The 22634-nt window shown below is 48.1% G+C and overlaps 1 protein-coding gene across 1 annotated transcript in view; it reads left to right on the top strand.

The window, feature by feature from the left end:
• The window catches only part of ttn.1 (titin, tandem duplicate 1), a 147736-nt gene that overhangs the window by 99903 nt on the left and 25199 nt on the right, over window positions 1-22634 (top strand). The window contains exons 161-172 of the mRNA XM_086091313.1: window positions 16-306; window positions 392-679; window positions 791-1073; window positions 1151-1458; window positions 1554-1658; window positions 1750-1947; window positions 2032-2328; window positions 2416-3006; window positions 3688-3990; window positions 4101-21425; window positions 21505-21801; window positions 21992-22579. Of these exons, the coding sequence (XP_085947439.1) occupies window positions 16-306; window positions 392-679; window positions 791-1073; window positions 1151-1458; window positions 1554-1658; window positions 1750-1947; window positions 2032-2328; window positions 2416-3006; window positions 3688-3990; window positions 4101-21425; window positions 21505-21801; window positions 21992-22579 (20874 nt within the window). The remainder of the gene's footprint in view (window positions 1-15; window positions 307-391; window positions 680-790; window positions 1074-1150; window positions 1459-1553; window positions 1659-1749; window positions 1948-2031; window positions 2329-2415; window positions 3007-3687; window positions 3991-4100; window positions 21426-21504; window positions 21802-21991; window positions 22580-22634) is intronic.

The raw sequence follows: 22634 nt of genomic DNA, 5'->3' as shown, positions 1-22634 counted from the left end.
CATTTGTTTTTTTAGACACTCCCGGGCCACCAATTAACCTGGTGGTGAAAGAGACCACAAAGGACAGTGCCTCCATCTACTGGGACCCTCCTCTCCTAGACGGTGGCTATGAAGTCACCCACTATATCGTGGAGAAGCGTGACACTGAGAGGAAGGCCTGGTCTACGGTCTCTAACAACTGTACCAAGACGTCTTTGAAGGTGTCAGACTTGAATGCCGGACGGTCTTACTACTTCAGAGTGTCAGCCGTCAATCAGCTTGGCGCTGGAGAGTGCTGCGAGACCCCTGACTCAGTCAGAGCCTCTGGTGGGTGTGATGAGAACATTTCCCGCTGCTTTATTCCCTTTCATTTCACTGCCCACTGCTCACCATTCCTTTTCTACTCATACAGAGGAGCCTGGTCCTGTAATGGACTTCAAGACATTGCTGGTTACCAAGGACTCTTGTACTCTCAGCTGGAAGAAACCTCTGACTGATGGTGGTAGCCGCATTATCTGCTATGTGCTTGGAGTTCTCAATGGTGACGACAAGTACAAGGAGTTGATGAGGTCCAGGAACATGCAGTACAGTGCCAAAGATCTGGTAGAGGGTAAAGAGTACAAATACAATGTCAAAGCTGTAAATGACACTGGGGAGAGTGCTGCCAAGGAGCTGACAGTAGTTGCCAAGGACCAACTCGGTAAGCAGAAATATTCACATGGGATTATTGTTCCTGTGGTTCCCTTATCAACACTCCTTGCTTGGATTTGTATCTTGTGATTTTCATGTGTTGTGACACTCGTTTTCACAGTTCTCCCCACTTGTGACTTGAGGGATCTTCCTGACATGTGTTACGTTGCCAAAGAGGGCAGTACAGTGCGTCTGAAGATTCCAATCATGGGCAAACCAACACCCAAGGTGACCTGGAAAAAGGGAGAGGATGAAGACTTGACAGACACTGGACGTGTTTGTGCAGAATCCTCTGTAGTCAACACCACTCTACTGATCAGGGATTGCCAGAGGAGTGATGCTTCAAAATACACAATCACCCTGAGGAATAGTGCTGGCAGCAAAGAGTCCACAATTTTCATCAGGTTGCAATCAGATGCCTTCATGGATGCATTGTCCTGCTTTTGTGGTCTGTCCGGTGACAACCAGATTTTTCTTTCAGGGTGGTGGGAAAGCCTGGCATCCCTGTAGGACCTATTAAGTTCAAGGACGTAACTGCTGATGGTGCCACATTGAAGTGGGCGGCACCAAAAGATGACGGTGGCTCAGACATCACAAACTACATTCTAGAGAAGAGGGACTCTATCACCAATATGTGGGTGACTGTTTCTTCCACGGTAGACAAGAACACCATGAGGGTAACTGGTCTCCACGAGGGCACAGAATATATTTTCAGAGTCTGTGCTGAGAACAAGTATGGCGTTGGAGAGGGGCTTAAGTCGGAGCCTATGATTGCAAAACATCCATTCAGTAAGTGTCAGCAAGCAACTTGTGCTTTTTTGTTTTTTTTTGTCCTGAACATCAACTTTCACCTGCGTAATTGCAACATCTGTGCTTTTCTCCAGATGTTCCCGACGCGCCTCCTTCACCTCAGGTCATGAGTATGCGCCATGACTCTGCTTACCTTGCCTGGTCGGACCCCAGGAAGACCGGAGGCTCTCCCATCACAGGTACGGCCGTTAGTGAGCGAAGTACACGCTACTATTTGCATGTCATCGCATTTATGAAGACGCTCTCCCTAACCACAAAAACAATGCACAGGCTACCACGCCGAGTTCAAGGAGAGGAATAGTTTGTTGTGGAAGAGGTCAAGCCCGACTGCCTTGCGAATGAAGGAACACAAGGTGACCGGGCTGACTGAAGGCCTTGAGTACGAGTTCAGGGTAATGGCGATTAACTTGGCTGGCATTGGCAGACCAAGTCCTCCCACTGATCCACAAGTTGCCCTTGATCCAATTGGTAAGTGTGTCAAACGTGAGGAGCAATGAAATTTAGCACTGGCAATGTTGGTTTTGCTACATGAATGATCCTGTTTGCGTTCAGATGCTCCCGGCAAACCAGACGTAATCAGCGTCACCAGAAGCACCGTGACTCTTCAGTGGGCTGAGCCACAGTTTGACGGTGGCCACAGGTTGACTGGTTACATAGTGGAGAGGCGTGACCTTCCTTCTAAGATCTGGGTGAAGGCCAACAGTGTGAACGTTGTGGAACCCGCATACACAGTCACTGATCTCCAGGAGGGCTGCAAATATGAGTTCAGGATACGAGCAAAGAATGCAGCCGGTGCCCTTAGTCCGCCGTCCGACCAGACGGATACTATTATCTGCGTCGATGAATACGGTGATTTGGTTTGATTCAATTGGCACACTTGCTTCCTGAGTCAAAGTGGTGTGGTTTGTAATCCTGTTTCTTTTCTTTTTCCAAAAGCTTCACCAACCATTATCATTGATGCTCAGGTGATGGAGGCCGGTGTGACCGTCAGAGCTGGGGAGACCATAGTGGTGACTGCCACAAGTATTCTTGGAAAGCCCGCCCCGACCTCTTGCTGGTCTAAAGGGGGAAAGTACTTGAAGCTCTCAGACATCGTTAATATTGAAGCCACTGCATCCTCCTCCACTCTGTCAATAAAATACGCCACTAGGAAGGACTCCGGGGATTACATCATCACAGCAAGCAATCCATTTGGCGTGAAGGAGGAAACGGTTAAGGTGAAAGTGCTGGATGTTCCTGCGGCTCCTGGTCTCATTGAATGCAGCGGCGTCTCATCCGAGAAGGTCACCCTGACCTGGGCACCTTCTCCCGAGGACGGAGGGACTCCTATCAAGTACTACACACTAGAGAAGAGGGAAACCAGTCGCCTTCTCTGGACAATTCTGGAAGAGAAGGTCATTGACTGTCATTACGTGGCCACCAAACTCATCCAGGACAACGAGTATATCTTCAGAGTGTCAGCTGTGAACCAGTATGGCAACAGTGAGCCAGCTCACTCTCAGCCTGTCAAGATGGTCGATAGATTTGGTATGTATCAGTTCAGCCAACTGAGAGCATTCTATGTACTGTATTTACGGTGTATTAAGACCATAAAAGTCCTTTAATCCGCTTGTTTGGTCCGGAGCAAAAGCGGACTGTGCTTTTTGCAAGTGGACTATATTGCGTAATCACGCCGCTGTTTCTAATTTTGGAACCCGTCGTCGATTGCGTGCAGCGTTGCGCCCCGCGTGCCCCGCCCCCACCACAACATGCTGACAGCAGCGTGGCTAAACAGAATCTGATTGATTATGAATGAATGAAGCACAATATCCACTACTGGGCAATATCCCAAAAAAAACCCAACCCCCCACCCACACCTCCCGCGATGCTTGGCTACAGTGGCTTGTTAAGCCCCAAAAGGCGCATATCTCCCGCAGTTGGAGTGGCTCAGCCGTGGTTTGTATTCAGACTGCGAAGCGAACTGCACCTAGTGCTTTTGGAAGCGGAGCGAGACCACCTGAAAATATGGGTCTCGGTCTGCTTGTTTGGTCCGCACCAGGATTCGTTTGTGTGTATTCAGACCTACACAACAGGTCCGGCCGGATCAGCACGGGAAACAAACTCTGGTCCGTTTAAAGCAGACCAAAAAGTGCAGGTCTGAATACACCCTTAGTTATAGTCAAACTAAACATGATGTGCTTTTTATCCTTATGACCTTTATGTTTGTAGGTCCTCCAGGTCCACCATCCAAACCAGAAGTTGAAAAAGTTGATGGGCACTCAGCTACGGTGACATGGAGAAGACCCACTGAAGATGGTGGAAGTGATATCATTGGTTATTGTGTTGAGAAGAAGGAGAAAAAGGCAATGAGGTGGATGAGGGCCTCCAAAAAACCCGTTGTCGAGCTCAGCTACGTTGTCACTGGACTGACTGAAGGCTTACAGTACGAGTTCCGTGTTCTTGCTGAGAACAGAGCTGGCTTTGGAGAACCAAGTGAACCGTCTATGCCAGTTACAACAATCATTGCTACTTGTGAGTAAAAATAATCCCCCTACCCCCCAAAAAAAAAAGCCTATGAAAATGATATATTAATATAAAGTGTCATGTGTGTGGTAAAAGCAGACTTTATGGCTTTTTGGCAGATGTTCCTGGACCTCCAGTAAATCCAAGGGTTACAGACACTACCAAAACCACTGCCACTCTTAACTGGGGAAAACCACTGGATAATGGTGGGCTGGATGTCACTGGCTATGTGATCGAGCACAGAAAAGAAGGAACAGAAGAGTGGAATAAGGACACACCCAAGTCTATGCTTAGAATCACCGAGTTTGTCGTTCCAGGGCTGGAAAACATGAGCAAATACCACTTCAGAATTAGTGCAGTAAATGCTAAGGGCACAGGTGAACCCGCTCAAACTGAGGAACTGGTTGAAGTAGTGGAGCGTGCAGCTGAACCTGATTTGGAGTTGGACATCGAGCTGAGGAAAACTCTTGTTGTCAGAGCCGGTTGTTCCATTCGCCTCTTTGTGCCCATCAAGGGGCGTCCTACGCCGACAGTAACATGGACCAAAGAGGGCGGTCCTGTGCCTCGTGCCGTCATTGACAGCACCGAGTCATTTACGATGCTGATCATTCCCGAAAGCGCACGAATCGATGGCGGTAAATACGAGCTTACCCTCGAAAATGCTGCTGGGAAAAAGACAGCAAATATTCATGTGAGGGTTCTCGATTCACCCGGGCCACCTCTCAACCTAAAACCAGTCCAAATAGATAAAGAATCAATTGTCCTTCGGTGGGAGATGCCTCTCATCGATGGTGGTGCCAAGATCACAAATTACATTATTGAGAAGAGAGAATCAACACGCAAGGCTTTTGCCACCGTTGTTGCAAACTGTCCAACAACTTCAGTCAAGATCGGTGATCTGGGCGAAGGCTGCGAGTACTACTTCAGGGTGTCTGCTGAGAACGAATTTGGTGTTGGTGAAGCAGTTGAAACTCCAGAACCTATTCGTGCCTCCCAGGCACCAAGTCCTCCCGAAAGCATAATCCCAACTGATATCACCAAGAACAGTGTGAGCCTGGCTTGGACCAAACCCAAGCATGACGGTGGAAGCAGGCTGACGGGATATGTCCTTGAAGCCCAGAAGAGAGGAACTGATCAATGGGCCCATGTAACAAGCCTCAAGAACATAGACTTCACTGTGAAGAATCTCAATGAGAATGAAGAATACACCTTCCGTGTGATGGCAGTCAACCACTCCGGAAGAAGTGGTCCACGCGAGAGCAAGCCTATTGTTGTCAAGGATTCGACCTCCCTGCCAGAGTTTGACCTGCGTGGTGTATGTCAGTCTACTGTCATTGCTAAAGCCGGAGACGACATCAAGGTTGAAATTCCTGTGATGGGGCGCCCCCGACCGGTGGTCACATGGCAGAAGGATGGAACTGCCTTGAAGCTCACCCAGAGGACTAACGTGGAGACGACTCCTGCGACTGTTATCCTCACCATCAATGAATGCATCAGAGCAGACAGCGGAGTGTACACCATGACCGGAAAAAACATTGTTGGTTCTGTGACTGAAAACATCTTTGTCAGAGTGCACGATGTACCAGGGCCACCCAAAGGACCCATTACAATTACTGAAACCTCGCGCAACTACTGTATTTTTGCATGGGATGCTCCAGAGAACGATGGGGGTGTTCCAATTAACAATTACGTGGTTGAGATCAGAGACACCACCACCCAGACCTGGACAGAGCTAACTTCCACGGCCATTCGCACCATGTTTAAAGCCACACGTTTAACGACTGGCTCGGAGTACCAGTTCAGAGTCAAGGCAAAGAACCGATATGGCGTAGGACCTCCCATAACCTCGGAGTCAGTAGTGGCTGCATATCCATTCAAAGTTCCCGGGCCGCCTGGTACACCCTACGTTGTGGCGTTCACCAAAGAATCCATAACAATTGGCTGGAATGAACCTGTGTCTGATGGTGGAAATGAAGTCATTGGATACCACGTTGAGAGAAAAGAACGAAGTAGCATCATGTGGCAAAAAATCAGCAAGGGTCTTGTGAAAGGAAATGTGCTGAAATCTAGCGGGCTTGAAGATGGAGCCGCCTATGAATTCCGCGTTACGGCAGAAAACATGGCTGGAATTGGAAAGCCCAGCAAAGCTTCCGAAGCAATATTGGCCTTGGACCCTGTGGATCCCCCAGGTCAGCCTGTGCCTGTTTTTGTTACAAAAAATGTTATCACCATTAAGTGGTCAAAGCCCAAGTATGATGGCGGATTCAAAATCACTGGCTACATGGTGGAGAAGAAAGAACTCCCTGCTGGTCGATGGATCAGAGCAAACTTCACTAACATAATCGAGACAACATTCACCGTGAGCGGCTTGACTCAAGATGTATCTTATGAGTTCCGTGTCATGGCAAGAAACTCTGCAGGAGCTGTGAGTGCACCATCTGACCCCTCGGACCCCATTGCATGCAAGGATAGCATCATTGAGCCGCGCATCATGGTGGATGCCATCTTTAAGGATGTGCTTCTGCTGAAGGCAGGAGAGTCCTTCAAGCTTGAAGCTGACATCGCGGGTCAACCGACCCCATCCATGGTTTGGACCAAGAATGAGAAAGAGGTTGAGAACACTTTGAAACTGGACGTTAAGTTCAATGAACTGACAACTACACTAAGCAACAAAGACTCCATCAGATCTGATGGAGGAGAATTTGTTTTGACTGCCACAAATGTTGGGGGCTTCTCCAAGCACATCTTTAGAGTGAAAGTACTGGATAGACCCGGACCACCAGTTGGACCTCTTGCGGTGTCAAATGTCACAGCTGACAATTGTTTACTGAAATGGGCCCCGCCTCTAGATGACGGTGGTGCCAAGATTGAAGGATACATCATTGAGAAGCGGGAATCAAGCAGACTCGTTTGGACCAATGTTGCTTCAGACCTGCAGGTTACCGAATACAAGGTGACTAAGCTTCTTAAAGGAAATGAGTACATCTTCAGAGTTATGGCGGTCAACAAATATGGAAATGGTGAACCTCTTGATTCAGAGCCCATTATTGCCGATAATCCATACAAGGTTCCGGATGTGCCTGAGAATCCTGAGGTCACTGCTGTCACCAAGGATTCAATGGTCGTTATGTGGCAGGTGCCAAAGAGTGATGGTGGAACACCAATCACAAACTACAACATTGAAAGGAAAGACCGGGTAGGCCTCCGCTGGGTCAAGTGCAACAAGAGGAAAGTCAAAGATCTGCAATTCAAGGCAACAGGTCTTGTTGTTGGACATGAATATGAATTCAGGATCATTGCGGAGAATTCTGCTGGTCTCAGTGCACCAAGCCTCTCCAGTGCATTCTATAAGGCCAGCGACGCATTGTACAAACCAGGCCCTCCATGCAACCCCAGAATCCTGGACACGACCAAGTCATCTATTACTGCGGCCTGGAACAAACCGGCCTATGACGGAGGCTCTGACATCACTGGTTATATTGTTGAGTACTGCATTCCATCTGACAAGGAGGAGGAGGAGGAGTGGACAATTGTGACCCCCAAAGAAGGCCTACTTGCTGCCTCGTTCACAATTGTCAATCTGACGGAGGGTCAGGAGTATAAAATCAACATCTCTGCTATTAATGGCGAAGGAATTGGCGAGCCTACATCCATACCTGGCAACGCCAAGGCTGAGGACAGACTCCTGCCCCCAGAGCTTGATTTGGACGCAGAACTCTGCAAGGTGGTCACTCTGCGAGCTTGCTGCACACTTAGACTGTTTGTTCCTATCAGAGGCAGACCTGCTCCCCAGGCAAAGTGGACCAAGGAGGACGATGAACCTGTCGAGAGAGCCACTATTGACACCACAACGTCATACACATCCCTTGTCATTGGAAATGTCAACAGATTTGACACCGGAAAGTATAACCTCACAGTTGAGAACAGTTCTGGCTCTAAGACAGCGACAGTCCAAGTCAGGGTACTCGACACTCCAAGTTCTCCACAGAATCTGAAAATTGCCGGTGTAACAAATCAGTCTGTCATTCTAACTTGGGATCCACCAGCAAACGATGGTGGAGTTAAGATTAAAAACTACATTGTTGAAAAGCGTGAGTCCACAAGAAAGGCTTACGCCACAGTCAGCACCATGTGCCATCACACTACCTTTATTGTCGAGCAGCTCCTCGAAGGATGCAACTATTACTTCAGAGTTTTGGCAGAGAACGAATATGGCATTGGCCTGCCCATTGAGACTGGCGAATCAATTAAAGTGTCTGAGAAACCACAACCTCCTGGCAAAATCTGTCTAAAAGACGTTACTAAGAATAGTGTCACACTCTCGTGGGAGAAGCCAGAGCATGATGGTGGAAGTAGAGTCGGCTGTTACGTTGTGGAAGTCCAACCTAAAGGTGTAGATAAATGGACACAGGCTGTGATCGTAAAAGAAACAGAAGCTACCGTTGGTGGCCTCAACGCAGGTGAAGAATACATGTTCCGTGTCGCAGCAAGAAACGAGAAGGGAACGAGTGACCCTCGTCAAATAGGCGTGCCTGTTATTGTGAAAGATCTTGTCATTGCACCCGCTGTCAAAATGTTGTTCAACACATACAGTGTGTTGGCAGGGGAAGACCTGACAGTCGAGGTTCAGTATGTCGCCCGTCCCAAAGCAGCCGTCTCCTGGCTCAAAGATGGGCAGCCACTTAAAAGAACAACCAGAGTAAACTTTGGTGCAACAGAAGCAATGTTGAACCTCAGCATAAAAGAGGCTTCCAAAGATGACTTTGGCCAATATCACGTTACAGTTGGCAACACAGCGGGGGAGGCAACGGCAGACATCAGCATTGTTGTACTAGACAAACCTGGTCAGCCAGGTGGTCCAGTTAAGGTTGAAGAGGTCACTTCTGACAGTGTGGTCATTTCCTGGAACCCACCAGAGTATGACGGCGGATGCCCAATCCAAAATTACATTGTGGAAAAGAGAGACACGTCCACAACTACCTGGATGATTGTGTCGCCAAAACTTGCAAGGACCAAAGTCAAAGCAGGCCGATTGAAGACTGGCTCAGAATATCAATTTAGAATCACAGCGGAAAACAGATATGGGAAAGGCCCGGTTCTTCAATCAGAGTCTATTGTAGCTCAGTATCCATACAAGCTTCCAGGACCACCAGGAACACCCTCCATTGCCGCATGCACAAAGGACAGCATGGTGGTGGCATGGAATGAACCTGTAAATGATGGAGGCAGTGCCATCTTGGGCTACCATCTGGAGCGCAAGGAAAGAACCAGCATCCTCTGGGTCAAACTGAACAAATCTCTTATTAAAGACCAAACCTTCAAGACCACGGGCCTAGAACCAGGAATGGAATATGAGTACAGAGTTTATGCTGAAAACATTGTGGGCACTGGCAAAGTCAGCAAAGTGTCCGAAGGTCACATCGCCAGAGATCCTTGTGACCCTCCAGGTACACCTGAGGCAACCAGGATTACGAGGGATTCGGTTCACATCACTTGGACAAAGCCAGAGTACGATGGTGGTGCCAAAATTACAGGCTACACGGTGGAAAAGAAGGAGCTCCCCGAAGGTCGTTGGTTGAAGTCTAACTTCACTAATGTCATAGAGACTGAATATGCTGCAACTGGACTCGTGCAGGATAAACAGTACGAGTTCCGCGTTATTGCGAGAAATGCTTCTGGTGTCTTCAGTCTCCCGTCATACAGCACTGGCCCCATCACCGCCAGGGATGAGATTGAGCCCCCTCGTATCAGCATTGACCCCGAGTACACGCAGACCATTGTGGTAAGAGCAGGAGACAATTTTAAGATTGATGCAGACGTCCATGGCAAGCCATTGCCCTCCATCACTTGGCTGAAAGGAGAGCAGGAGTTGGGAAACACGATCCACAGAGAGATTAAGAACACAGCGACCCATGCTTGTGTCACTGTTAAAGAAGCTAAACTTTCTGACGGAGGTGCCTATACTCTGCTGCTGAAAAATCCAGGAGGAGAAAAGGCTTTACAGGTGAATGTGGTCGTTCTGGATAAACCTGGAGAACCACAAGGACCTCTTACTGTAACAGATATAACAAAAGACCAATGCTGTCTTTCATGGCGAGCACCGATACAAGACGGCGGTAGCAAAATATCTCACTACATCGTGGAGAGGAGGGAAACCAGTAGACTGGTCTGGACTATTGTGGATCAAAAAGTGCCAAACACCAGCCACAAGGTGACAAAGCTCCTGGAAGGCAATGAGTACATCTTCAGAGTCCACGCTGTAAATGAGTTTGGTAGTAGTGCACCACTTGCATCCGAGCCGGTCATAATTAAAGATCCTTACACAACCCCTGGATCACCCAAAGGCTTGGAGATCACAGATGTTAAAAAGGACTCAATGGTGCTCACATGGGAGGCTCCCACTGAGAATGGAGGCAGTCCTATCACCACATATATCATTGAAAAGCATGACAAAGAAGGTGTACGGTGGACGAGATGCAACAGGCAAGCCGTGTTAGACTTGACTTTCAAGGTCACAGGTCTCCTGGAAAGGCACAGTTATGAATTCAGGGTTGCAGCAGAGAACTCTGTGGGTGTTGGTGAGCCTACTTCTCCAACAGTATACTACAAAGCCCTCGACCCTGTCTTCAGGCCTGGTCCGCCACAGAACCCGAGAGTTACAGACACAACCAGATCTTCAGTATTTTTGTCATGGAGCAAGCCTATCTGTGACGGTGGCTCAGAGATCCAGGGATACATCATCGAGTGCTGCACTTCCACCCAGCAAGTCGTAGCTGGTGAAGCACAGATTGAAGCCCCGGCTGCAGAGGTGCCTTCCACAGATGCACCTGCAGAGGATTGGATCATGTGCACACCACCAACGGGTGTCAAGAAGACAAAGTTTGAGGTTGTAAACCTGAAAGAAAATCAAGCTTACAAATTTAGAGTGTGTGCTTGCAACAAGGTTGGGGTTGGCGAGCATGCCGATGTTGCTGGAGCAGTGGTTGCCCAGGACAGAGCAGACGAACCGGACCTTGACATTGACCCAGAACTGAGAAAGATTGTGACAATTAAGGCTGGACTTTCACTTCGACTCTTTATTCCAATCAAGGGAAGACCCACTCCTAGCATCAAGTGGGACAAAGATGGTGCTCCACTTAAGGAGAAGGCTCAAGTTGAAGTGACCAGCAGTTACACGGCCCTCGTGATTGACCAGATGAGCAGAGTTGATAGTGGGAAATACACCATCACCGCTGAGAATTCGAGTGGAACCAAATCTGCATTTGTTGTCGTTCGAGTTCTCGATACACCGAGCGCTCCTGTAAATCTGACAGTGAAAGAAATTACAAATCAGTCCGTGACACTTGCTTGGGAAGTACCGCTTTTAGACGGTGGTTCCAAAATCAAAAACTATATTGTAGAAAAGAGAGAGAGTACCCGCAAAACATATGCTGCTGTGGTAACAAATTGCCATGCTCTTTCATGGAAGATTGAGCCACTCCAGGAGGGTTGCAGTTATTATTTCAGAGTTCTTGCTGAGAATGCACACGGTATTGGTCTGCCCGCAGTAACTGTTGACCCACTTAAAGTCTCAGAAGTGCCGCAGGCTCCCAGGAGCTTGACTGTTACAGATCAAACAAATATGAGCATCTCTTTGGCCTGGGAACATCCAGAATATGATGGCGGCAGCAGAGTCATCCAGTACTTGCTTGAGGTACAGCTTAAAGGCCAAGAGAAGTGGTCTGGTGTTAACACATACAAAACAATGGAGACAACCGTTTCCAATCTGAACCCAGGGGCGGAATACCTGTTCCGAGTTACAGCAATAAATGACAAGGGGAAAAGTGACCCCAGAGTCCTTTCTGGCCATGTCATTACGAAGAACTTGATGTTTGAGCCCGATGTTCGACCGACTTTTAGCAGCTACAGTGTCCATGTTGGTAAAGATCTAATAATTGAAGTGCCAATCTTTGGACGCCCCAAACCAACAATGGCTTGGACCAAAGATGGAGCGCCTCTGAAGTTCACAACCCGAGTGAACATTCATAACGCCCAGACTCATACAAGTCTGAGCATTAAGAAGGCAGCAGGTGACGATGGCGGCATGTACAGCGTTACTGCCGCTAACTGTGCTGGGAAGAAAGAAGCGACTATTGAAGTCATAGTACTTGACAAGCCTGGACCCCCATCTGGCCCAGTGAGATTTGATGAAATCACAACACAGAGTGTGACTATTTCATGGGATCCACCAAAACACAATGGTGGTTGTCAGATTTCAAACTACATTGTGCAAAAAAGGGATACTGTATCAACAACGTGGGAAAATGTCAATAATAACTGTGCCAGAACCACAATCAAAGTGCCCAGACTGAAGCCTGGAGCCGAGTACCAGTTCAGGATCATTGCTCAGAACCGCTACGGGAAGAGTCATGGCCTCGATTCATCTGCTGTTGTCGCTCAGTACCCATACAGAGAACCTGGCCCACCAGGCACGCCTTTCATCTCCTCACTCTCAAGAGATCACCAGATGGTGGAGTGGCATGAACCCATCTTGGACGGAGGCAGTCCGGTCCTCGGCTACCATCTCGAGAGAAAGGAGAGGAATAGTATTCTGTGGGTCAAAATAAACAAGACACTCATTCATGAGCCAAATTACAAGAGCCACCCCTTAGAGGAAGGCATTGAATATGAATACCGGGTGTACGCTGAAAATATTGTCGGCATTGGACGGTGCAGTAAGGTTTCAGAGGGTTGCGTGGCCAGAGACCCATGCGATCCTCCTGGTACACCAGAAGCTATCCATGTGACCAAAGAGACCATTGTTATCCAGTGGACTAAACCGGAATATGATGGTGGCAGTAAAATAACTGGCTACCTTGTGGAAAGGCGTGACTTGCCGGAAGGCCGTTGGGTGAAGGCAAACTTCACTAATGTGATTGAGACCCAGTTCACTGCCACTGGCCTAACGGAAAATTCCCAGTATGACTTTAGAGTCTTGGCCAAAAATGCCGTCGGCACCATCAGCAAGCCATCGTACAACAGTGGACCAGTCACTGCGAGCGACAGGATCGAGGCGCCCAAATTCTCCGTTGACCCTGCATTCACCAAGACCATTGTCGTCAATGCTGGGGAGACGTTCAAACTGGATGCAGATGTTCGTGGCAAACCACTGCCAGCAATGCAGTGGTTCAAGGATGATGTTCCAATTGAAAATACACTCAGGCTTGAGTTAAAAAATACGGAAAATCATGCACTGATAGTCATTAAGGACTCTGTGAGAATTGACAGCGGAATGTACACGCTCCAGCTAACAAATGAGGCAGGCACTGAAACTGTGCCATTCAAAGTGGTGGTCTTGGACAGACCCAGCCCCTGCGTGGGACCCCTTTACGTCGCTGGGGTAGCTGAGGATAGATGCTCATTAGTGTGGGGAGCTCCTTTACACGATGGCGGAAATCCCATTACGCATTACATCATTGAAAGAAGAGAGACTAGCCGTCTTGCTTGGACTGTAGTTTCTTCCAGCTGCGCCACCACATGTTACAAAGTCACCAACTTGTTGGAAGGCAATGAGTACATGTTCCGTGTTACGGCGGTCAACAATTATGGAATGAGCAGCCCCCTGGAGTCTGGTGCAGTGGTTATGAAGACTCCTTTTGTTCTTCCTGTTCCGCCTCACATTGAAGATGTAACCAACATTACTCAAGATAGCATGACTGTCACTTGGACTGCCCCAGAGTCTGACGGTGGCAGTGAAATTTCAAATTACGTTGTTGAAAAGAAGGACAGAGCGGGAATTAAATGGACCAGATGCAACAGACAGAATGTCACTGACCTTTCCTTCAGAGTAACGGGCCTAACCACCGGGCACGAGTACGAGTTCAGAGTGGCTGCTGAGAACGTTGTGGGCTTGGGAGAGCACAGTCTACCGAGCTCTTACTACAAGGCCTGCAATCCAAAGTACAAACCTGGGTCCCCTGCATATGTCAACGTCGTTGACTCCACACGGAGCTCTATCACGGTGTCATGGGGCAAGCCGCTGTCTGACGGTGGTAGCACCATTCAAGGATATATTGTTGAAGTCTGCAAGGCTGAGGAAGAAGAATGGACCATGGTTACTCCCCCCACCGGCTTGCGTGTTAACAAATATGAGATCCCCAGACTGACAGAGGGTCAGGAATATAAGATCCAGGTGTGCGCTCTGAACAAACTTGGAGTTGGTGAGCCCGCCATTCTCTTGGGAACTGCCAAATCAGAAGAAAGGCAAGAGCCACCACAAATCCTCTTGGATTCTGAGCTGAGGAAGGGAATATCTGTGAAGGCCGGCGGATCGGTTAGGATCCGTATTCCATTCAAGGGCAGACCAACACCTGAGATTAAGTGGCTTAAGGATGAGACAAATCTAACTGAAAAGGCACTGGTTGAAAAGAGTCTCATCTTCACACAGCTGTCCATTGACTCTTGTGACAGATGTGATTCAGGAAAATACACTCTAACCCTGACCAACAGCAGTGGGTCTGTGTCTGAGTTTGTTACTGTTAAAGTCCTTGATACACCAGGAGCCCCGCAGAACCTTGTAGTGAAAGATGTTCGGAAGGACTCAGTCACTCTTGTCTGGGAAGCGCCACTAATCGATGGAGGTTCTAAAATTAAGAACTATGTCATTGACAAGCGTGAGTCAACCAGGAAGGCTTATGCAAATGTTTCGACCAAATGTACAAAGACAACATTCAAGGTTGAGAACTTGATTGAGGGTGCTATGTATTACTTCAGAGTCATGGCCGAGAATGAGTATGGCGTTGGCCAGGCAATTGAAACAAAGACGGCGTCAAAGGCGTCCGAAGTACCGCTTCCTGTCGGAAACATCTCTCTCGTCGATGTCACCAAAGCCAGTGTGTCACTGGCCTGGGAAAAACCCGAGCATGACGGCGGTAGCAGGATTGGTGGCTACCTCATTGAGATGCAGCCCAAGGGTACGGATAAGTGGGGTGTTGCCACAAACACAAAGACATGCGAGGGCACTGTCACAGGCCTTACCAGTGGTACGGAATATCTGTTCCGTATTATTGCTTATAATGAGAAGGGAAAGAGTGAGCCAAAGGCACTTGCGGCACCCGTTGTTGCCAGTGACATGAGCTTGGATCCAAGCATTAAGATGCAGTTCAACACTTACAGTGTGTTAGCGGGAAAAGATCTGACCTTGACGTTCCCTGTACTTGGCAGGCCCAAACCTAAAGTCAACTGGACAAAGGATGGTCAGCTCCTGAAGGTGACCTCCAGAGTCAACGTGGTGAATACTCTTACAACAACCGGGATTCAGATAACTGAGGCGTGCAAGGTGGACTTTGGAAAGTATTCAGTTACAGCGAGCAATACTGTGGGCACATTTACTGAGAACATGGACATCATTATTCTCGACAAGCCTGGTCCACCAAGCGGTCCACTGAAAGTTGTTGAGGTGAGCAACACCTTTGTCCACCTCTCATGGGAACCTCCAGAGTACAAAGGCGGATGCCAGGTGAAGCATTATATCGTAGAAAAGCGAGAGAGCACAGGCAATACGTGGCAATCAGTCATCACACAGCTCGCTAGGACGGCTTTCAAAGTGACCAAGCTGACGACAGGTGTGGAATACCAGTTCAGGGTCATTGCTGAAAACAGATATGGAAAAGGCCCTCCTCTAGACTCTAAGGCTATTGTTGTCCAGTACCCATACAAGCCACCAGGCCCCCCTGGAACACCATATGTCAAATCTGCAACTAAGGAGATGATGATCATTGAATGGAATGAGCCAGTCAATGACGGTGGAAGTGCCGTTATCGGATACCATCTGGAGAGCAACGAGAGGAGCAGTATCCTGTGGAACAAACTGAACAAAACACTTATCACTGATACTCAGTTCAAGATCTGTAATCTTGAAGAAGGGATTGGATACGAGTTTAGGGTTTATGCTGAAAATATTGTTGGCGTCGGCAGATGCAGTAAAGTCTCTGAGTCTTTTGTTGCTCGTGATCCATGTGACCCGCCTGGTGCTCCAGAGACTGTCACCATTTCTAAAAACTTCATCAAGATCAGTTGGACAAAGCCTCAGTATGATGGTGGCAGCAAAGTCAATGGCTATATTGTTGAAAAGAAAGACCTTGCCTCCCCCGATAAACGTTGGGTCAGAGAAAACTTTACGAATATCATGGAGACTGAATATAAGATCAGCGGTCTGACAGAAAACGAGCAATACGAATTCAGGGTTATTGCCAGAAATGCAGCTGGCGTCTTCAGCGAGCCCTCTGACAGCTCTGGACCTATAACTGCTACTGATGAAATAGAGCCACCAAGGGCCTCAATGGACCCCAAGTACAAGGACGTTATTGTTGTCAATGCTGGAGAACATTTAACTCTTGATGCTGACATCTACGGGAAACCACTTCCTGATGTGGTCTGGCTCAAGGAAGGCAAGGAAATGGACAAAGCTCTGCGCATTGAAGTGAAAAATACTCTCAAATGTGCTGCCATGAATATCAAGGATGTGACCAAATTGGACAGTGGGCACTATGAACTTGTGCTCAAAAACCTGGGTGGAACAAAAGTCTTCCCAATCACAGTCAAAGTCCTTGACAAACCAGGAAACCCCACAGGACCCTTGAAAGTAACGGGAATCATGGCTGACAGATGCAACCTCGCCTGGTCAGAGCCATCCCTGGACGGAGGTGCTAATATCACTCACTATATCATGGAGAAGCGGGAGACCAGCAGCTTATCCTGGACAGTGGCCGCTGCCAATATCCAGAGTCTGTATTACAACCTAACAAACCTGCTCGCAGGGAATGAATACATTTTACGAGTCAGGGCTGTTAACAAATACGGTATTGGTGATTATCTTGAGAGTGAGCCCATCATTGCACGCAATCCATACAAACCCCCTAGTGCTCCTGGAACACCAGAGGGAAGTCAGATCACGAAAGATTCAATAGTTCTGTCGTGGTCAGCTCCAGAAGAGACTGGTGGGGCAGATATTGAAGGCTATCGCCTAGAAAAACGTGACAAGGACAGTGTCCGATGGACAACGTGTAACAGACAAAAACTGACAGACACTCACCTCAAAGTGACAGGACTGATGACTGATCACTTTTACGAGTTCCGCGTTGCAGCTGAGAATGAGGCTGGAATGGGAGACTCCAGTGAAGTGTCCCTACTTTATAGAGCCTGTGATGCCACACTACCCCCAGGACCCCCACAACATCCCAAGGTACTTGACTACACAAAGTCCTCCGTCTCTCTTTCCTGGGGCAAGCCTGAATTTGATGGTGGCGCCTATATCAAGGGCTACATAGTTGAAATGCGAGAGTATACACCAGTACCACAATCGACAGAGGAGGTAGAAGTCGCCCCGGCAGTAGACACACCGGTCGAAAAAGAGTGGGCTATGTGCACGCCACCTTCTGGCATCCAGGCTACTAAACTTACCGTCCAGGATTTAAAAGAATCTGAGGAATATCAGTTCCGTGTCTGCGCCATCAACTCAGAGGGAGTGGGTGAGGCTGGTTATGTCCACGGCACGGTGGTTGCTATGGACAGGGTCGAAGCACCGGAGATTGAGCTTGATGCTGACCTCAGAAAGGTGGTGTCTGTACGTGCTGGTGGTACTTTGCGTCTGTTTGTAACCATCAGAGGAAGGCCAGAACCTGCTGTAAAATGGGAAAAACTTGATGGTACTCTCACAGATCGGGCTGCAATTGACACCACCAGCTCGTACACCATGATTGTAATTGACAATGTTAACCGCTGGGACAGTGGCAAATACTCACTCACCTTGGAGAACAGCAGTGGTTCAAAGTCTGCAATTGTCTCCGTGAGAATTTTGGATACGCCAAGTGCACCGCAGAACTGCACTGTGAAGGATCTCAAAAAGGATTCCGTAACGCTTGTTTGGGATACGCCGCTCACCGACGGTGGGTCTAAAATCACCAACTACATCGTTGAGAAGAGAGAGTCTGTCCGGAAGGCCTACACTACTGTAACCAGCAACTGCACAGCCAACACATTCAAGATTGAAGAGTTGCCCGAGGGTGGCATTTTCTACTTCAGGGTTTGTGCTGTTAATAAGTATGGCCAAGGACTTATGGTTGAAACAAAAGAAATTAAAGTGTCTGAGGTGCCCCTGCCACCAAGCAATGTAACTCTTGTTGATGTGACTAAAACCAGCGTTTCACTCTCATGGGACAAACCTGCACACGATGGTGGTAGTAAAGTAATCTGCTACAACGTGGATTTCAAGCCCAAGCGTGGTGAAAAATGGGGTACTGCTAGCACAGTCAAGGTGCTAGAGGCAACTATTCCAAACCTGACTCCCAACGAAAGCTACCTATTCAGAGTTGTTGCAATCAACGAGAAGGGAAAGAGTGACCCCAAGGAGCTTGGTTTGCCCGTACTTGCAAAGGATGTGGCAATTGAGCCATCTGTCAACTTGTTATTCACAACATACAGCGTGAAGGCCGGAGATGACCTGACTGTTGAGGTTCCAGTGAGAGGCAGACCTAAGCCTGTCGTCTCATGGAAGAGGGATGGTCTTCCCGTGAAGCAAACTTCTTCGGTTACAATTTTAAACACGGCGACCTCATCCAAGATTCTCATTAAGCAGGCTGCTAGGGAGCATGTTGGAAAGTATGAGATCACCCTGGCCAATACTGCAGGAACAGTAACGTCACATCTAAGCGTAGTTGTGCTGGATAAAGCAAGTCCACCGACGAGAATTAAGGTGGACGCTGTGACCTCTGACAGCATCACACTTTCCTGGTCACCACCAGAATACAATGGCGGCTGCTCCATAAGTAACTATATCGTTGAGAAGAGAGATACCAATACACAAGAGTGGCAAATGGCTGCAAGCAGTGTGGCCAGAACCGCTTACACAGCCGGCCGCCTGATGCACGGAGCAGAATACCAATTCCGCATCTATGCAGTCAACCGTTATGGAAAGAGTGCACATTTAGATTCTCCTGCAATTACAGCTCAGTACAACTTTAAGCAACCTGGACCTCCTTCCACACCTGCAATTAAGCTTGCTACCAAGTCTTACATGGTGGTGACATGGAACGAGCCTGTCAATGATGGGGGAAGTCCCGTTCTTGGCTATCACCTAGAGCGGAAGGAGCGCGCTAGCATTCTTTGGACCAAGATGAACAGAGTAATGATCAAGGATTCCGAATACAAAGTCAGTGGAATAGAAGAGGGTATGATGTATGAATACCGTGTCTATGCTGAAAATATTGCTGGCATCGGTAAATGCAGCAAGGCCTCCGAAGCGGTAGCGGCAAGAGATCCATGTGATCCTCCAGGAGCCCCCGTTATCACTGCTGTTAGCAGAACATCTGTGTCCTTGTCTTGGGACAAACCAGAGTATGATGGTGGTGCCAAGGTGTCTGGCTACATCATTGAACGCAGAGATCTTCCAGAAGGTCGCTGGACAAGGTGCAATTTCACCAATGTGCCTGAGACTCACTACCATGTTACAGGCCTTACAGAGGACAGCCAATATGACTTCCGTGTCATTGCTAAGAACGCCGCAGGATTGTTCAGTGAACCGTCTGACAGCACTGGCCCAATCACTGTCAAGGATGATGTAGAGCTGCCACGCATCATGATGGATGTCAAATACAGAGAGACAATATTTGTGAAAGCAGGAGAAACTTTGAAGATTCATGCTGACATCGCAGGCCGCCCTGCACCTGTTATTGCCTGGAGCAAAGACAGCAGTGAGATTGTGCATAGAGCAAGAGTCCAGGTTGCTTCGACAGATACTGGTACCTCAGTGACTGTTAAAGCCTGCATCAGAAGAGACTCTGGTCAATATGTACTCACTCTCCGGAACATTGCTGGGACCGTTAGCATGCCAATAAATTGTGTCATTCTGGATAAATCAGGCCCCCCTGCAGGACCTCTGCAGATTACGGGTCTCACAGGGGAGGAATGCACTCTGTCGTGGGGTCCACCCCAGGAGCCCGGCGGTGCTGAGATCACACACTATGTTGTTGAGAAGCGTGAGACCAGCCGCTTGGCCTGGACACTAGTAAAGGGCGATGTCACCAAAACATACTTTACTGTCATAGGACTGCTGAAGGGCAATGAATATATCTTCAGGGTTTTGGCCATTAACAAGCATGGAAGTGGTGAGGCTTTGGAGAGTGAGGCTGTCAAGATCACTGATCCATACACTTTTGCCACAGCTCCTCTTAACGTTGATGTCACTGACATTACTGGAGATTCCATGATCCTCACGTGGTGCAAACCAATAAGTGACGGAGGCAGTCCAATCACAGGCTATGTGATCGAGCGCCGGGAGAAGACCGGCATGCACTGGATCCGTGTCAATAAAAATGTAGTCGCTGAATGTACCACAGTAGCAACCAAACTGCGTAAGGGTTGCGAGTATGAGTTCAGGGTCTATGCTGAAAATGCCGCTGGTCTGAGCCCTCCAAGTGAAACCTCCGCTTCATTTAGAGCAGTCGATCCCTTGGCTGTTCCGGCTCCTCCATCCAAGCCCAAGATTTTGAATTCAACCAAGGACAGTGTGTCCATTGTTTGGAAACCACCTACTGATAATGGAGGTGCTCCTATTCTTGGATATAGTGTAGAATACAGGGACTGCATTCGCAAACCAGTACCGGTGGTGGCGGAAGATGAGGAGGAATATGAAGAAGGGGAAGAGGAGGAACCAGAGTCACCAGAAGAACTGAAGAAATGGGTTGAGGCCATTGCACTTACCAAAAGTTTGGAGTTCACAATTACTGGACTCAAATCTGGCATGGATTATGAAACCTGTGTTAAAGCAATAAACAAAGTTGGAACCAGTGTGCGCAGTCGCTATTCTGATGCGGCTGCAGCAGTGGAAAGAACTGCAGAGCCAGCATTCAATGTGGACATTGAGATGCGCAAAGTCCTTGTGGTTCAGCATGGCACAGCATTTACCCTCAATGTTCCATTCCATGGTAAACCTGTTCCCTCAGTGGAATGGGCCAAGGAGGGCACGGATCTAAAGGTGAGAGGAACAATTGATTCAACAAAATCCAGCACGTCACTGACCATCGAAAAGTCAACAAGAAATGACTCTGGGGAATACTGTGTCAGTATTGAATCTCCATTAGGAAAAGCAACATTACCCTTAGTTGTCAAGGTGCTTGACTCTCCCGGGCCCCCAATCAATGTCAAAGTTTCAGCAGTAACCAGGGACTCCGCAACCCTCACTTGGCAAGCGCCTGAGAACGATGGTGGCGATGCAGTGAAGGCCTACCATGTTGAAAAGCGCGAGGCCAGTAAAAAGGCCTGGGTTTCTGTCACGACTAACTGCCATGCATTGACGTACAAAGTGGAAGACCTGCTGGAAGGAGCCATCTATTACTTCAGAGTTATCGGAGAGAACGAACATGGAGTTGGAGTACCACAGGAAGCAAAAGCTGGCACAAAGATTACAGGTAAGGTTCAGTCAGATCGCGTTTCATTTCATTGTGTTCGCAAAAGGAACTAATTCAATGATCCCATTTTGTGTCACAGAGGTGCCAAGCATCCCCATGAAACTCGGAGTTGCAAATGTCACTAAAGACAGTGTGATGATTGCCTGGACACGTCCCGAGTACGACGGTGGTAGTAGAGTGAAAGCTTACCTCATTGATGCTCTGGAGAAGGGACAGACCAAATGGGTCAAGTGTGCCACAGTGAGGACCATGAGCCACACCATAAAAAGCCTTAGGGAAGGCGCAGAGTACTTCTTCAGAGTGCGAGCTGAGAACCATGCTGGACTAAGTGAACCAAAAGAGATGATCGTACCGGTTATCGTCAAGGAACTTCAAGGTAATTTTTCTTACATATCTGCGAATGTATGAATACTGCAGCACCCAAATGTACACTGCTGCAACTCCAGTATATATTGTATGTAACACAAAAGATTTGCCATAGAAGGAGCGCTTGTTTGCTTTCAGTACTCTGTCTTCTTTAAGTGTACTTTGCATTGTTCATCATAGTTTTGCTTGAATTTCAACAGAGGCTCCAGAGTTTGATCTGAAGAACTACCCCAGGAATACGGTTTATGTAAGAGCTGGATCCAACCTTACCTTTGATATTCCACTTACTGGCAAGCCAATGCCGAAAGTGACTCTGTCCAAGAACAATGTTGTCATCAAGGGATCTAAAAGACTATTGACCGAAGTCACTCCTGACAGCTTAACTATCACACTGAATGAAAGCATGGCAAGCGATGCTGGAAAATACGAAGTAACCGCCTCAAACCCCGGTGGTGCTACCAAGATATTCATGAACTTCATTGTACTGGATAGACCTGGACCCCCTGTTGGACCTGTGGAGATTGGAGAAGTTGGAGAGACTACAGTGTACTTGAAATGGGCTCCTCCAGAATACGATGGAGGCAGCCCCGTCACCAATTATGTCATCATGAAACGGCAAACTAGCACTCCTACCTGGGCAGAGGTGTCAACTAACATTGCGAGAAGCGAAATCAAGGTAATGAAGCTGACCAAGGGGGAGGAGTATCAGTTCAGAATTAAGGCTCAGAACCGCTATGGCGTCAGCGACTACATTGACAGCAAGCCAGTTATGATCAAGCTTCCATTCAGTAAGTCAATAGGACCTCATAGTTTTATTACAGTTAACCAATTAACTTTTCAAAT

This window comes from Leptonotus elevatus, chromosome 12, assembly GCF_054856555.1.
Source record: "Leptonotus elevatus isolate MCC_2025b chromosome 12, RoL_Lele_1.0, whole genome shotgun sequence".
NCBI classification, from domain to species: Eukaryota; Metazoa; Chordata; class Actinopteri; order Syngnathiformes; family Syngnathidae; genus Leptonotus; species Leptonotus elevatus.
The sequence above is the reverse complement of the archived record's forward strand: the minus strand, read 5'-3'. Positions and strand labels throughout refer to the sequence as shown.